We start from the raw sequence: 18,447 nt of genomic DNA on the forward strand, positions 1-18,447 counted from the left end.
AATGCTACCAGGATGGTCACACATGATCCTGCTTTTAATACTGTTCGTGCCTGCAAAGGTTTGGGGATGGTCACACAGTTTTATTTCAAATTAGTGTATATCACATTAATTCCTGTTGAAATCCTGACAGCAACAATGTGGTAGCACTGGGGAAGCATCACCGAATAAACTAAAGTAGAGGAAATCCACCATTAATGCACAATTATTGTGCGAAGAATATATTGCAGAATGCAACCACAGTAAAACACCAGTCTGGAGAGGCCCAGTGACTGACGTGTAGATAGCTCATGTGACCGTATTTTGTGTGGTCTAGTCTTCACGAATTGATGTCTCACATAATGAACTGATCCTGTGGGTACTGTTATATGTCATTACATCACAATTCCCTTCATCTTGGCTTAACCTATTTCTGAATCTTGTTAGCTGAGTCAAGTGATACATGGAGTTGCAGATCGACACATAAAAAAGATACTGTGAATTTACCTATAGTTCCTACTTATAATACCACAGACAATTTGTCACAGTCATTACTATGTATCTTTTAGCATCTATCCAAAATGTAAAGCATGACTACCATTTATGAAAGGACACATCTTTAAACAAAATATTCAGCCTCCAAGGCTGTGTTGCCTACAGATGAATCCCACTGAGAACAACCCAATTGTAATTATATATGTGGAATAAAGAAGGCATCAGTGGTTCATACTAAAAAAGCCATATGGCTGAGGATGTAAAGCTGAAATTTCCAGCTAAAAATTCCTAGAAGATATTTTTATATGACTTCCTGATGAGTTGCAAACAACTCTTATTTTTTGGAAAGCCTGAGAAATACAATGCTTAGAATCTCTCTATATTCAAGTAAAATAGCTCTTTATTTCATTCTGATTTATAGAAATCTACAATTTGCTTAAAGCCAGAGAGAGAAAATAATTGTCAGGGGAAGACATCTAAACGTGCATGACTGTGCTATTGGATTCCACTTTTTAATCTGAACACGGACTAAGTTTGATATCAATTTTATCAATGAGCAGGCCAAAAAAATTTGTTAAACTTCACAGTAACTATATTGTTGAACTGCTGTTAAGGATCTCCCTCTATATGTGAAAAAGAATGCACTCTAAAGCTGTAAATAGTATAATAGGTTCTCTCTTATCAGCGCTACAAGCTGTCTTGGAATTCAGCCATTAAAGACTCTATTTCCTTAAATCTGTCTGTTATACTCTCAATGCACTCTCCAGCCTTGAAAGCTTTTCCATCAATTATAATACAGTCCTCTTGGGCGTTGATTTCCATTGGCCTTTTTTCAGTATACTCCAGGCAGAAGTTAGCTACCTAAAAGGGGGAAAATATTCGTATTCTAAAATTAAATACAATTTTGCAACAGATAATCTTCACCTGATACAGGAATGGAGAGCTACCAGCAGAAGCAGCATTACACATGGAACACCAATCTGAATGCAGTTGTTTATCTAGTATCAGCTAGTAGTGCTTTATTATTGTTATATTATTATTATTATTATTATTATTATTATTATTATTATTATTATTATTATTATTTCTTCTTCTAACGCAGATGGGAATTACAACTCTTCTTATTCAGAAGCTCTTCTTCCATTAAAGTTATAATCAACTAGTGCTGGATCAAGGTCATTGGTTCCTAATTTATGTTTTAAGGTAAATTAACCTTCAAATCTCCATACTGTAAAATGTATGGAAGAAAATTGGGTGAGGGCCACAGCTCAGAGCACATTGTTTGCATTCAAAAAATCCCAGATTCAACTTCCAGTCCTGGGTTGGACAGACTCCTGCCAATTAGTGGCAGCCACACTGAGCTGGATTGAGAAATGGTCTACACCAGCTTCCTATGTACCTAAAAATGTGAGTTCATGTTTACACACCATACATAGCTGTCAACTTACAGATTTGAAAATAAGGGACCAGCAGCCTTGAAAATAAGGGACCAACAGCCAAAATAAGGGACCTGAAGCCTCACCTGTTCCAGGCACTCCAGTCTTCCTGTCCTCCTGCAGTCTGGTCAAACTCATGCTGGTAGCTTCGAGAACACTGTCCAACCAACTTTGTAACCAGAGGTTCAGCTGAATAGAATCTGAATCACATGCACCACAAGGCCTATGCAGCCTCAACTTAAGATGGCTCCCCGCCCTGGCTTTGCACTGCAAAGTTTGCAGCAGCATGTGCAACAAAATGGCGTCCAGCATTCAACCCCCCCCCCTCAGCTTGCATTAACTAGCCACACACAAGACATGCAAGCTCCACCCCCCAGTTGTTCTTAGACTTCTTATTGGGTGAGCAACACAGCCAAGCAACACAGTTGGAGCCTCCCACCTCCCTGGCTAGCAGGGAGGGAGGGAAAGGAGCTGCTTCCTTTGAAATTTAAAGGGACATCATTTAAGGGACATTTAAGGGACATCCATCAATAAGGGACAGCAGTGGGACATGGCACTGGAATAAGGGACTGTCCCTTCAAATAAGGGACACTTGACAGCTATGACACCATATGCAAACAGACATTAAATCTCTCTCTTTCTGTTTTTTTTTTAGAAAAGTGGAATGCTATTTTTTAAACCTTTCACAAAACTGTCATGTGAACAGGCTGCAAATACTGATTGATGGATTGTTATACATTCACACTGTTGGATAACCTTATGTGAGTTATTGAAGGTCAACGGGGGGAAACGGTTATAATCCCTCCCTTCATTTCATTTTCTGATTCAGCATATTGGATGGATTAACGGCAAGAAAGATAACTGTGGGCTTTGCTGGGAAGTGGTACACAAATGTAACTAAGAAACAATAAGTAAAAATTTAACTGCAAACTCATACTAAAAGGTTGCTACTTTCCTGGTTCTGGATAAGAAAGTCGTGCAAATTTCAGAACAAAATTCAATGGCATTGTATCATGTTTGATACATACAGAGGCAGCTATAGGGCATAGCTGAGGAGGGCACTTTCTCAAAGCCTGGTGCAAGCACTTGCCCAGCTTCAAGAAGGAGGTGCGAGGCTCTGACAGGGTCCTAGAATCATCTTGCCTCCTTCCCAAAGCTGGGCAAGCACTTACTGGGCTTTGGGATGGAGGTAGGAGGGCTCTAGGACCCTGCCAGAGCCTTGTGTCTCATTCCCAAAGTTGGGCTTAAGCCAGTGCCAAGAGGGCTGGGAGGAGGGCGTCAAATGTTGGTCTAGCACAGGGTGGCATAATACCAAGGTCCACTGCTAATCCAAGTCCTTCTATGACCTACAACATAATTTACATTTTCTGTGCGTTCTTGGAAACAGTCAGAACACTTTGCATGGAGTAGCTTTTGAATGCGTGCACTAGGCTGAAGTTGCTAAAATGCTACATAAGTATCTAAATAATTGTAATGTTGCAGGTTTGTTCTCTAGCATGCCTGGAAAATGTTCAGGAATTATATTGCAGCAATATCAACAATAATAATTATAATTTATCTTATATTTTACCCTTCCTTCCTCCTTCCATAAAAACAAAGAACTAAAAATTCTCAGAGTGCCGTAAGTTCCTCTAGCCCTTTAAAAAATATGGAACTTGGTTTGGCAGAGGAGTATTATAGTAGTAGCTGTTTTGCCTGTTTGTATGCAGATATATGCAATACAAATAATAACAAGGTTATCAGTGATTGCAGCTTCCCTGGTCTGGGATCCCGGTGATAAATATTTCAAAAATGGTCTTGTTAGATGCATGCACTTCTACTTATTGCAGGGTGTACACTTTTAACTATTTCATTTTTCAAACAGTCTTATAATTCCCTAATATATAACCCTTTAGCGCCTGGTGTGGATGCTTTTTGTAAGTACATTAAAAGATAAGTAGATATTTCAGGTTGTGTTTCTAAGCCAAAAATAAGGATTCTGCTAAAGTGGTTTTTCCAATCATTCGTAATTAGTAGAGAAACTATGAATAATTTATACCTCTTCTCTCCCATTATTGTTCTCTCCATCCACAAATGATGCCAAAGATGGGTAGGAGGGGGCAGCAACATGCTTGAGAATGTGGTCCAATTCTTTTAGTATCATTTCTGTCTCAGAAATACCTAATAAAAATGGCAATATTTTAGCTTACATATACATTGTACATTTATGCAATGCTATTTATTGTTCAGTCGACTGCTTGGACTACAAGTGTTAAGTGGAACGGGCAAACATTCTAATTCTAGATACGAAAAGAAAAGTGTTTCCTATGACATTACAGTGGTACCTTGGTTCTCAAACGCCGAAAACCTGGAAGTAAGTGTTCCGGTTTTGGAACGCTTTTCGGAAGCCGAACGTCCGATGCGGCTGTCAGCTATTTTTTCCAGGGCACCTGCACCAATAAGATACTGAACCTTGGTTTTCAAATATTTCGGAAGTCAAACGGACTTCTGGAACAGATTGAGTTTGGTGCTTTTGTTTTTGCTATTTATTTTGCATTTTTGTTTTTGAGGCTTTTTTGGTTAACTTGTTTTTGTGACTGTGTTGAACCCAGTTCAGCTACTGGTGGATTGATTGTGCGACTGCGGAAATGGATAACCCCCCCCCCCCATTCAAATAATGACTATCATCAGTGCAGGCAAGGAAAAAGAATCAATTTTAATTTTAATCATCTACAATGCTGTCTTATTTATTTTATAGTACAGTACATCATAGCTGTCAACCTTTCCCTTTTCTTGCGAGGAATCCTATTCGGAATAAGGGAATTTCACTTTAAAAAAGGGAAGCTTTCACAGCTATGCAGTACATTGATTATTGCTTTCATTTTATCGATCAATGGTCTTGTTAGATAGTAAACTTCATGCTAAATTGCTGTTTTAGGGGTTGTTTTTAAAGGTCTGGAACAGATTAATCCATTTTGCATTACTTTCTATGGGAAAACGCGCCTTGGTTTTGGAATGCTTTGGTTTTGGAACAGACTTCTGGAACGGATTAAGCTTAAGAACCAAGATAGCACTGTACTCCTATGCAACAAAATGAAATCAAGTGCTCTGACTGGGGTCAACCTGACTGGCTTCTGGTGGAAACCCCATTTGTGCTAATCACTTAACAATTTAAGGATGCAATTCTAACCTCACTTATCTGGGAAGTAAGACCCACATAATTCAACAGGGCTTACTTTTGACTAGACATGGTTAGGATGGCCATGTGAAAGACAGATCCTACAACTCAACCAACTGAAGCAAATAGTTAGATTAAATGAGTGCATTGGTGCCAAAATAGAGTTAATGAACATTATTCCAACTGTTTCAGTTAAAATAAATTGCAGATAGAAATTACTAGTAATTACAATCCTATTTATTTGGAAATGTAAACAAAAATAGTAACTTCTTATCATATTTGGCAGACACACAGCATGTAATTTTGGTCTGATATTAAAATAGCAACAAACAGAATGATCTGATTTGTGGTAGAGTTAATCCAAATATAAATTGCACTAACTTGGGTAAAAAAGACAAAATCTTTTGTTGACACAGTGTGAAATGATTGCATAGATGATTAAAATGGGTAGAATAATGTACACAAAGTATTGGAGGACAGATAACATCCCAAGCATGAATAAAAATAAATTATGAATGTAAATTTTCTGTAAAATTAATTAATTGCATTTACCGGTAAGTTACAGATGAAGATTATGGGGGGAAACTCCCCCCCCCCACAAAAAACCCCTAAAATAATTTCCAAAACTATTGGGTCGCATCCAACTAACCTTTACTCAGAGTAGACCCACTAAGTTAATGTAATAATAATAATTTATTTATACCCCACCCATCTGGCTTGGTTTCCCCAGTCACTCTGGGTGGCTCCCAACATAATATTAAAAACATGATACAACATCAAATGCTAATAACTTCCCTAAACTGGGCTGTCTGCAGATATCTTCTAAAAGTCAGACAGTTGTTTATTTCCTTAACATCTGATGGGAGGGCATTCCACAGGGCGGGCGCCACTACCGAGAAGGCCCTCTGCCTTAGCCTTGAGATCTAATTATGTACATTCACCTGTAGCCTCTGTTAGTGCAATGGCACTTCCAGTTTCTCCCTCCATCCTCCATTCTCCCAGAAAGATAAATCTGTTCTGAGGGTTCTCAAAAATACCAGAACAGATTTTGGAGTTAGGCAGGGGGCTGGAATGGGGTGGAGAGGACAGAGAAGTGCTAGTGGATACTCCTTGTGCTGTGCTGGATCATGCCCATACACAGGATTGTGCTGTTAGTCTGAATACAACCCTGTGTTTTATTTATTATAATTATAATTGTTAATCTTGTCTTGTTTGATTCTGCCTTTGCATATCTATTTTTCTGATAAAATATTGTCTAATTTGTCATAATCATCACCGCCATCATTTCTTTTAAAAAGATAGAAAGAAGGTTCTATCACAGCTACACTCACTTCTTGCCCTCTCACCAATCCATCTTTCTTGTGTACAGTTTGAATCTCTTTACTTTCCAAACTTTGGTTTCAAGTGAGGTGAATGATAACCATGTTCAGTGTGTTTGGGGTAAACAATATTCTCATTATGATACAATTAGCTTTTGAAATTTTCAGAAGACAACTATATTTGAAGTAAAAGCAAACAAGCCAAATAAATCAATATGAAGATAGAAAATTATTCTTTGTAACTTTACTGGTCAAAATATAAAGTCTCAGTTGTGTTCTTAGAAGCCAGAGTTAATTAAGCATCAAATAAAACCTTACAGTTAGGGTTAGATACAATCTAATCCAATTTTCACTGGTGTCATCCTTTAAAGTTACCTTAGGAAAGCTTTAGATGTGTTAGATATCTAGTCAATTTAGTGCATGACACTCAGAAGCTACTGATAGCAGGCTTTACACTGAAAAGGTATTTTTTATGGCTTATTCAGCTGGTACTTATTGTGTTAACCTCTATGCACTATTAGTCACACTAGTTACAAGTGTGTCAAGGTATGGCTTCCATTTACTGAGCAATTAAGAATGGTAGGTTATGTGCTCTTTTCAATGGAGATGTAAAATTCTGTTTCTGGAGATTCACACAAGCTCAATGCTATTTTGATATCGCACTGAAGAAGTGCTTCACAATTCTTTTCACTATAAAAACGAATTATTGTCTTCTTTGAAACCCATCTGTCAATTCTAAAATCCAGGCTTGAAGGGAGGGGGGAACCCTTGTCCCCATACTACATTTCTCTCAATAAAAAGGTAAAGAGACCTCTGACCATTAGGTCCAGTCGTGGCCAACTCTGGGGTTGCGGCGCTCATCTTGCTTTATTGGCCGAAGGAGCCGGCGTACAGCTTCCGGGTCATGTGGCCAGCAGGACTAAGGCGCTTCTGGCAAACCAGAGCAGCGCACGGAAACGCCGTTTACCTTCCCGCCGGAGCGGTACCTATTTATCTACTTGCACTTTGACGTGCTTTCAAACTGCTAGGTTGGCAGGAGCAGGGGCCGAGCAACAGCAGTTCACCCCATCATGGGGATTCGAACTGCCGGCCTTTTGATTGGCAAGTCCTAGGCTCTGTGGTTTAACCCACAGCGCCACCCGCATCCCTTTCTCTCAATATCCACTGCCTAATAGCTTTCCCATCTAGACTCCTCCTGCATAATACAGGCACAGGACAGAAAACCACAACTATGTCATTTATGGTTGCCAGAATTCTTTAAGCTTTTTGCTACGCCAGATTTTCCAAAACCCACAGAAATCAACAGCATAATCTGCATGCCTTTTAATGAAGTTGGATGGTGCCCTTTATTACTAGTCATAATATCAGAACCAGGAATTTTTTTTAATGGGCAGCCAAACCCAGAATGGGAAGTTAGAGGGAGGGAAATGGGCAGTTCAAAAATTCAAGTCGTGTAGACGCTATTTTATGTTAAGTGATGCAAAAAGTGTCAACAATATGAAAAGTAAATTAAGTAGTCCAGTCTCCCCTAGGACTCCAGACGCTGATCAGGCATACCAATTTTTCCTCTCCCTGCCAAAGGCAGTGTCCATATAATCCAATCCTTCTCTCCACAGAGTATTCCTAATATGAAAGCAATCCTTCTGCATTAGAGCTGTCAAAATCCAAGTTTGGATAATTTTCTCCCAATTATTACGAAGGAAAGCATGTGTGTGCACACAAGGAAAACACACAGGTGTGTTGTAGTGGGACATGCATTGCCTGCGAATTATATTCACATACCACTGGGCAGTTCCAAATTTTCCTTTTAAAAAGCTCAGCCTTGAACTGATGGGGAAAGTAGAGAGGAGTTAAGGCTGTAAACAGAACTTTAATAAATGTAGTCAGCAGATACTACTTCTGTCTGCTTTAATGTTAGCTAATACCCCTACTGCTGTGATTTAGAAGAACTGGGGCAGCAGGAAGCATTTAATTTACAGGAGCCTCTTGTAGTTATTGCAAGTATGGCTGTCAGCATACTAAGCAAACATTTTGTACACCATTAAAAGAACCTAACAACACACTTTTATTTTGGAAAGACGGGGAAAATCACAACAACTCTCATGCTAGCTAGCAGAATTAAAAGTTCTCTTGAATGTAGAATATCCTAAACAATCAATATAATGTAATTTCTCACAGTAATAGGATGCCTTGCATACGTGGATTATTTCAATCATCATGCCCTACAAAGCTTTACTCCCTCAGTCACTATTGTTTACACGTTATACATATTTAAAAGGTATCTAGAAGTCAATACATGGCTGTTTTAGACTATCAAGCCATTACGTGATAATCATTATCACTGTGTAAAATGGCTATGTGAATCCACTAGGAAATACAGCTTGTTTGCAATAATATATGAACTTGCACCTAAGCCAATTTAGAGCATTACAGAAGACTCACATGGTAGAATGAAATCAAGACTGAAAGGTACCTTTACACTATCCAGAATGTACAAATTGACAACTTTCAAAATGTTGCATATATCTCAGAATGTTCATGATTATAATAATTTGCAATATGCTTCCCAATGTTTTATGCACGTAGAACTGGAAGGAAACTCACTTATAGAACATGAAGTATATCCTTTACTTGAGAAATATTATTCCTGCCTAAAATTTCCCTGACAGATTCCAGATATAGGATTTTCTGAAAGGATCTGAGAAAAGAAATTCAGCTTCATTCCTGGGCAGCTTGTTGGATTGTTAATCATTTATTAAAGTTATGATGCTTTCCTAAGAGTTTAACGTATCTATAGTTTATGTTACCTGTATCTTTTATCTATATTTCACAATTCCACCTCTGAACCATTTGTCAATTGTCAATATACTACCTAAATTCTGTCAGCTAAAAAGTGAACATAGCATTATTAAATCAGTATTTTAAACCTGTTCTGAATAGACAGCTTCTCTTTCACTTTCTCTCTTTCTCCTCTTTTTTATTTTTTGCTATCAGGCTGCTCATAATATAACCTGATAGCACAGTATTTGTGTGCCACAAATACAACATTGCTGAATCATGTTCAGTTTGCTATTATCTGCACGCAATCACAGCAATGCTGCTGTTGACTATCTTTCACCTTGTACATATTATTTCTCCTCCCCCTTTTCTTTTATCTCTGTCCCTGCATCTTTGTTAAAAATTCTGCCATCAGGAGAACAGCTAATATCTGGTCTTTGATACCGAGCAGAGAAGAATAGGCAGAAGATATGCAACTGTGCATGTTTTACTTTAAAAGAGATGGGTTGTATTTTTAAAATAATGTCTAGCAATACATGCTGTGATCTGTATGTTTCCATAGCTGGTAACAGATGTAATAGCCTGGGAGCTCATTATGAAGGGCCTGCCTTGCAGTATGGATCTCATATACCTTAGATACATTAGGCAGCAACTACACAATAAAGTTAAAATTGGACTTGTCAGCATTGAAATGGCTTGGATTTGCAGCAACTCAGAGGGCGTATTAGAGAATTTGCATTGAGCTGACAATGGAGGGAAATGTAAACATGATCATGGTTAAACCTTGGGATTGGGGGAAATCCTGTATAAGCAGTCTACAGGCTGGCAAACAACTTCATCTTGCCAAGTGTACTGCTCTTACCTTTTCCCAATTGAACACAGCTTTATAATAAAAGTCTCGGGTGATACAACAGCAGCTATTCCTTTCCCTGTTCCCTTTCAATGACTTTGTTCCTTGACCCAACTGAAGATGTGCCAGTTCAACAGGGACCAAAGATAATAAATGAAATTTAGTAATTGATACTTACATGGGAGTAGCTAGGATTTATGTTAGGGGGGCAGAACCTCAGTTAGTTAAGTATTTTTATCGATTTACTTGGTTTAGGGGAGGGCAGCTGTCACTCTGCCCCGCCTTAGCTACAACCACGAATGCTTAGATATTGGTATTTCATGCCTCCTAATTTGAAGTACAATATTAGAAAGCATTCTCTGAACTTTGTAGAAAGCCAGCTTTAGAATCAAATCTGACTGCAAAGCCCCTTTAGCCCGACACATTTACGTTAACTGTTTCGTATTATTTGAGAGGTCCCCTATAGGCCTGGTCCCTGATTCAGGTCAATCACTTATCTGGTCCACTAAGGCAGGCATAGGCAAACTTGGCCCTCCAGATGTTTTGGGACTACAACTCCTCATTATCCCTGACCACTGGTCCTGTTAGCTAGGGATGATGGGTGTTGTAGCCCCAAAACATCTGGAGGGCCGATTTTGCTTATGCCTGCACTAAGTTCCTATGCCCCTTAATACTTCCCATAATAACCTGCTACCACCATGTACTGATTTACAAAAAGCAATTGGACTCCCCTTCTGTCTACTTAGCTATATAATCCAAAACCAGGATGCGGAGGTGAGATCTGCTAACCTAGGATTGTATCCACAGGCAGCAGTATCCATGGGCAGCACTCTGCTTGCACAAATTCACAAAATCACTTCTCCTTCTGCTTCCCCACTGAGCTACTGTGATTCCATGGAATATTCAAGTACATTTTAATTTCTGTTTGCAAAATACTTACTTAACCATTTTTGATTATTTGCAAACAACGTGAAAATGTTACTGTCTATGTACACTTCCCAGTTTCTTTCCGTATAACCACACATATATGGCTGACATAATACTATATTTCAGAAACAAGAACTAGTTTTCACAGTGAAAAGTACATGTCCTGTATCCTACTTAGATATGAATAAATTCTTTGAAAATATGACTGTCCTGATTTAATATATTGCTACACATTTATACAAACCTAGATTTTCATCTGACAATACATCTTCTGAGCCCGCTATTTCAAATGAACTTCTTAATGTTATTTTCCTAAAACACACACACAGAGAGAGAGAAAGTTGATGTATTTGTTGTGAATATCTAATCAAGAAGAATCAGATAATATTTGAAACATATACTTCTATATGCAGAAAGCATTCTCTTCCAAATCCTGCCTTTATACGAGAAGAGTATTGCTAGGTATTTGTGAAAAGCACCTCATCTTTAAAACCTTTTCGGTTACTACTTGTAGGCATAATTTATCACAAACCACTTGATCATTTATTAATAGGATTATGTCCCTTTGGTGTCCCCTTGATAAGAGGAAATGTTAGAAGGGGCAATTTTTATCTATAGTTGTATTGAGCTAAATCTTTAAACAATAATTGCAGGCTAAATTTTAGTCACTGTTTTTAGACATTTTGCATCCACTAATCAAATAGATAAATAGTCTAAATTATGTGTGAAAGTGACCGTCTGCTCTAACTAAACAAAAATAAAAGCTTGTAAGAGACAAGTTGAATGTTTAATCTATAAGCATGAATATTAAATATTATAGGGCTTGATCCTAAATGGGGTGAGAGTGGGAATCTGAAGGAAATTTAACTGCCCACTCAGAACCTCAGAAGTGAGGTTGAAGAAACACTCTTTTGCTCCTTCATCTGTTTTGAAGTTTCCTGCTTTTAAAAAGTTTTCTCTCTACCGAAAACAACCCCCCACCCCGGAAAAAATAGGGAAGTATTTTGTTACCCTAGCACAAAAAATCCGTATGCTCAAATTCATATATCCGCCTTGCAAACAAATCAGAACGGTTGCTCAGTAGAGACCAAACATGGTGTAACCACCACATAAGCTCTGTGCAAGGAAATCAGAATGAATGCCAAGTGCCAACAAGTGTAAAAATCGTTTCCCTCAGCATCATGGGAGCCACCAGGGCATTTTTCTCAGCCGGAACTCACCAGAACTCAGTTCTGGTACCTCTCAGGTAGGCATCATTGCCATTATAAGAGAAGGAGGAGTTCATGGTGAGTTCCAGCTCCTCTTTTTCTAGAAAAATCACACTGGGAACCACCATTTTATAACAACACCACTTGGCACAGTAATCGTAGTGTTAATAGGCTGCTGAAGGGATGGTTTAAAAAAGTAACCAAATAAAGTCAAACTAACCCAATGGTTACCTTTTCTTTCTTCCAATTCTGCAACTACTTTCCCCTCCACAAGTTTTTGTCCAGGTTCTTGTCTAAGAAACATAACAAAAAAAACATACTTTGAAGCTTTCCGTATTTAATATTTTTATTTAACACGATGTTATGTTTGCTGCTGGGATCAGTATGCCTGTGCTAAACTTCCCTCGCACACCCCAGTCGTGTTGTTTCAGTCAGATTCTAAATGTGAGCCACGGTCAACCTGGTCATTTCCCCCATCTTCACCAGGAGCCATCACAGACAACGACTGGGGACTGAGAATCTTACCATTTGGGTAGCACAACCCACATAGGGAGTTTTACTAGTTGAAACAGCTGGCTGGGGGGGAATTCACCAACGCATGGTGGTGTTTGACCATACCTTTGTTGAAGGTTTAGTTCAGCTCTTTACTCTTTCTGTAAAAGTGAAGCTGATTCTCCTCTACGTCAAAAACAGCTGTGCCCAGTATTTTATTAGAATTCACAAACTCATAAAATCACTGCTCTCCCCCCCCCCCCGCTTCAGTCCACTTTACTCCCATCACATATTTCGGTCAACACCTGTCCAAAATGTATGCTGGTTACCCATTTGTATAATGTCAAAAAGTGTTACCATGGTAAGGTGACAGAGGTGTTATGTTGTTTCATTTCTAAGTGAGATTCTAAATTTAAATTCTCTCTATATTTATCTCTTTATTTTCTATATTTATCTCTTTAAACTCTCATCCCCTCCCCCAAAATTGTTCACTTAAAATTTTGATTAAGCATAATGCACAGAGAAAATAGGAAAATGTATGAACTAATGGGACCAACCTCAAATTCAAGCAGATTTTAAATAAGCTAAGGAAATACTGTATCTCAAACAAGGTTGCAAAAAAAAAAATCAGGTATGAGATCGGTGAAAATGAAACAACTGTGTCAGACAGGTTATTATTATTATTATTTATTGTGTTTATACACTAACCTTCGCCTGGAGGATTCCAGGACGGTGCAGAGCATAATAAAAACAACCATTTACACAGAATAATTTAAACGTCTAAAAGCTACACAACTAAAAACAACATTAAAGCACAACAGCACAATAATACTGCTAGATTTAAGGAAGATTTACCTCCCCAAAGCCTGGGAAAGCTCGCATGCCTTCAGCTGATTTCTAAAAATTAATAGTGTGGGAGGCAACTGCACTTCCCTAGGAAGTGAATTCCACTATCAAGGAAATGCCACTGAGATAATGATAACAGCACCACAACAGCGGCAGCAACAACAACAAGAACTTGAAGCTGAAAGTGTAACTTTGGTTTGCAAACGAGTAGCCTCCACCAATCCATTAAGAATGTAAGAGTACATATTAAATCTTACATTTTTTCTGCAAGTGATCATGTTAGATTTAGTTTCAGCTTCTTTATTCTTTACTACATCTGAAAAAAAAGGTAAATGAGCAAAAGCAATAACTGAGTAAAAAATAGTTTACTGGCAAACAAAATTACTTTTCATAGTTATTCCAATCTGTTCTCTAATACATCAAGTTGTAATAACAAGACATAGTACTGGTATAAAAAATTATTTTATTAAATATATAATTATATTATTACGGATTGAATGGTACCTTTCTGTACTGCTATAACTACCTGCACAAGATTTCCAGATTTGCACCAAACACACACATGGTTTAATCTGCTGTGGCCATAAGAGCCAACTCCTGGGGGCACAGGTCTCTTTGCCCCCCAATAAAAGATTTGAAGGGGCTGCCCCCCCAAGTTGAAGGGCATTGCCATTCAAATGGTGTGCATGTGACACATCTTGTGATCAATTAGGTAGGCCGGGGCTTACCTGCGTCCCCCCCACCTGTGGAATTGTTTTACACAGAGCTATCACCTCTGGTGGCGCTGTGGGTTAAACCACAGAGCCAGGACTTGCTGATCAGAAGGTTGGCGGTTCGAATCCCTGCGACGGGGTGAGCCCCCGTTGCTCGGTCCCTGCTCCTGCCAACCTAGCAGTTCGAAAGCACGTCAAAGTGCAAGTAGATAAATAGGTACCGCTCCAGCAGGAAGGTAAACGACGTTTCCGTGCACTGCTCTGGTTCGCCAGAAGCAGCTTAGTCATGCTGGCCACATGACCCGGAAGCTGTACGCCGGCTCCCTCAGCCAAGAAAGCGAGATGAGCGCCGCAACCCCAGAGTCGGTCACGACTGGACCTAATTGTCAGGGGTCCCTTTACCTTTATCACCTCTGGTGGTCGTGTTTTGCAGCAGTGGATGGTTTTGGGGGGCTGTGTTGCTCACCTGACCTCCATTTGCTTATGCTGCTGTTGCTGCTCCTTACTGGAAAGTAGAAGGGAAGCGGGCAGGTGGTGGAGAGGTTAGTGCCGTGGAAGTGCACTGCCAGAAGTGCCAGAATGGCTCTTCCAGTGCCTTTGCACCATGCTGCCTCACCCCTCCTCCCAGTAAGCAGCACCAGCCTCACTATCTACAACTGATATGTTCTAGAGATGTCCACATTCAGGATTATGACACGGTCAACATGGATGAGACATCTACAGAAAATACATTGTGTGTTACAAGGAGGACCATGGCAGCAATCCAGCCACTCCTTGAAGGGACACAGGTTGTGCAGAATCAATCCCCACATATCAAACGGGTGCATGTCATGAGCGCTAAGAGTAGAATGAGCGCTAAGAGTAGAAGACAGATAAAGGAGCAAGGGTCACAAGCAATCTGCATGAAGCACTTATACATATAAAGCCTTAGTTTTCATTTAATAATTTGAAATCATTATATTACTGTATACTACAATTACTAGTATATTACAATTACTGTACTTGGGAAAGAATCCACTTTGCATACAAACAAACAATGAAGTCAATATATAGAGACAGAAAGCCAGATAACTGTACCCTTTTTTGAGAGGTAGCACATTTCAAGCCTTTGCTGAGCAGAACAGGCCAGCAATTTGTTTGCTTCTTCTAATGCACTTTCATACCAGACTTTCCCCCTCTTGTATACATTTGCCTACAGAAAAACACACACATTATATTAGTTATCAAAGTACTAGTACTATGTTTCTGAAATTACAAATACGTGCAAAAAAATATGCATGGACTCAGCTAGTCTTGGATATGTTACATACAGCTGCAGTTGCAAATATATATAATTATATATTTATAAATCTAAGATTATGAACCCATTTTAATATCCCTCCCCCAAATGGAAACATGCATTTTTTTAAAAATTAGCTATCCATAGCAGTTTTTAGAACTTACATGAGGCAGAGACACACACAGCTGACCCGTTTTTGGCAGTTTTGGGGTAACATTAAAGGACAAGTTGTCTATTTCTCTCATTTAAATGAGGAAGAGGATTATTTGATTTTGTCTCATAGATCAAAATGTATTTGCCTCATCCTGAGTTAGGTCCTGTTGGTAGAGTTTTGAACTCTTCATTTTTGGGAGCTTATAAATGAATGTAAATCCAGACACCTGCCTTGGCTACACTGTGAAATCCAGTATCAACTACATATGCAATCAATCATTTTTAAAAATCCCATGTCATTTACAACTTAATAATTTAAACATGGGCATTTGAAACAACACATTAACAGTGAAATTCTATACAAGTGTACTAGGAAGAAAGCCCTATTGAGTTCAAATAGTTGTACTGTAGATATGACTTTAGCCCAAACCAGTAAAAATATGCTGTTTTACTAAGTTTTGTACTAACTATAATTAGGTCTTTGAGAATTATTTTGCTTTGAGTGGAAAGGTAAATAAAGTGAAAGTGAAGTAAAAATAAAGCTGTTTTGAGGGCTTCCGGTGTGATGAAGCACTGGTGAGAAAGAAGTCTCCTGTATTAATGAAAAAAGGAATACAGCATAGTTTAGACAAGGAAACTGTAGTTTACAGTGAACTAGGCCTGTGGAAGCTGAACTGTAGAAGCCACGCAATTTTTCACATGGTCTTGAACATGCCCAGTTCTGCTATGTACAGAGCCATTTATTGGTATCTAAACTATGTGTCATAACCATTTCAACTGTTATGCAATCTCTCTTGTAGGCTTAAGGCACAATAGTTAGCAAAACTATGAGCATGACCTGGAACCTTTGAAACAATTAACTTCAATGCAGTACTTGCTGATCAAACAATATATTGCAACTTGGTAATGCTGTTTGTTAGCATTTGCATTTACTGAACTGAAATGAAAGTTGGGGGGGGGGAGAAGTCTTTAGAGGCAAAGATGAAAGGCTCCTATTCTTAATTTATACAATCCCAAAATATAGGCTATATGATTAAAGAGATTTAAGTTTAGAGGGTTACCTTAATATTATAGAAAACAAATCTAACAGAAATGCCTTTAGCTTGTTGCTAGGCACCAGTAACTAAACTCAACATCTAATCCCTGCTTATGCAGAAATTGTAAATTGCATTCTCCTTGATAATAAAGAGAACTGATTAGAAGTTATTAATATTTTCTTTCTTTTTACCATCATCTTGTCAACAGACAGTCTATTTTTTGAAGCACAGCTTGTTGGATTAGTTTCCTACAGGAAGATACAGTTTGTGTAGGGGAGCGTGGAATCTCAATCTAGTCCTCTATAGACAAAAGGCTGCTTTCACCAATGTTATCTCTTCAGAGAAGGGAAGGAAACAGTTTCTGCATGCTTTCTTGACTACTGTCTTGGGCCCTGCTCTTCTTTAGTTCCAGGGCTGCTCCTACCATTAGACAGAGTGAGACAGCTGCCTCGGGTGGCTAATGTCGGAGATGAGAATCCTTCTACCATTCCCTTTGCACCTCTTAAGTTATTCTGTTGCCCTCAGGTAGGGGAGAGGATGTGGTCCTTTCACCAAGTAAGATCTGGCTTTTGCATTTGGAACAGAGAGGTGCCATCTTGACCTTTTCCTCAAGCAGCAAAATAACTTGTGTTGGCTCTGCTCAGTTCTGATCAATGCTATACCCATGTGGTACTATGAATTATGAAACCTGTACAACATAATTTTCTTCAACTAACACCCCTGCAGTTACTAGTTATCTGAGTCCAAAGTGCAGATAAAATATTTTTATTTTTCCTGTGTTTTATTTATTGAGATCATGTAGGTAAGGTGGCCATAAGTTGCAGGCTTACTGTACTACCTTTGACCAGGAATATCTGCCCTATCAATTGTTTAGTTATTTATTTACTATATTTATACAGATGCCCCATAATATGTTCTCTAGAACCCCCACAAAGCAAAGAAACAAACCATACCACTCATATTCCAGCAAATGTGGATTTATAAAAAGAAACACATTTTATATCCGGGAAAATGGAGTAAAGGAAGCAAGCAAATTATTTATGTATACTGTACATCTTGCAGTTAATGCATAAAAGCAGCCTAAGAAACACTTTAGAGTTCTAGTTCAAAGTTGAGATAATAAAGCGCTCAACTATAGTACCCTCATGGGTTTATGGATCAGCTCCTAATACACAAGGTCACTTTGAACCTTTCAAAAAATATATATAATTTCATTTTCCTACCTATCAAAAATGGTTTCATCTCTTTCTCTTATACAAGCTGACTCATCTGTCTTGGGTATACCCCTTTCACAATAGGCTTGTCTCTTTATCCAGATCTCATGTACCCCTTTAAAATACAAATGCGCTACCAAGCAGAGTAAAATGGCTAAAAGCAGTGCTATTTTGGGAGAATTTGGAACCGGCGAGACCAGAGATCTACCGAGGACTGGAATAAATTTACAGAGTATATTAAGAATATTTGTGAAGGTCAATTAACGCTTGTAGGTTTTCAAGAAGCTCTGGGATAATAATGGAAAGAAATATTGTTTTATAATAATTGATAAGATTAATTTGGTTAAAAAAACTAAACAATATAGATGTAAGAAATGTGAACAACTGTGAAAACATGAAAATTTTCAGATAGACTGAAGGAAGTCTGAAAGTGGAAAGAGTAGAATTGGATGTATAACTCAAACGGAATGTCTTTTTTATTGTTAAATTTGAAAACTTTATAAATAATTTTTTTTAAAAAAAAAGCAATGCTATTTTTTCTAGAGAAAGTGGTGCTGGAACTGAGTT

The 18,447-nt window shown here is 38.5% G+C and overlaps 1 protein-coding gene across 2 annotated transcripts in view; it reads right to left on the reverse strand.

Moving 5' to 3' along the window:
• Positions 1-853: 853 nt before the first annotated feature.
• Positions 854-18,447, reverse strand: part of ZCWPW2 (zinc finger CW-type and PWWP domain containing 2) — a 33,542-nt gene continuing 15,948 nt past the window's right edge. For both annotated transcript variants that reach the window (XM_081883417.1, XM_081883416.1), the window contains 6 exons: positions 15,275-15,389; positions 13,742-13,800; positions 12,378-12,439; positions 11,183-11,250; positions 3,946-4,067; positions 854-1,332 (listed from right to left, as the gene is read on the reverse strand). In XM_081883417.1, coding sequence (XP_081739543.1) covers positions 1,159-1,332; positions 3,946-4,067; positions 11,183-11,250; positions 12,378-12,439; positions 13,742-13,800; positions 15,275-15,389 — 600 coding nt within the window. In that variant the 3' untranslated portion in view covers positions 854-1,158. The remainder of the gene's footprint in view (positions 1,333-3,945; positions 4,068-11,182; positions 11,251-12,377; positions 12,440-13,741; positions 13,801-15,274; positions 15,390-18,447) is intronic.

This window comes from Podarcis melisellensis (genome assembly GCF_964234715.1).
Source record: "Podarcis melisellensis genome assembly, chromosome: 12".
In the NCBI taxonomy this organism is placed as follows: Eukaryota; Metazoa; Chordata; class Lepidosauria; order Squamata; family Lacertidae; genus Podarcis; species Podarcis melisellensis.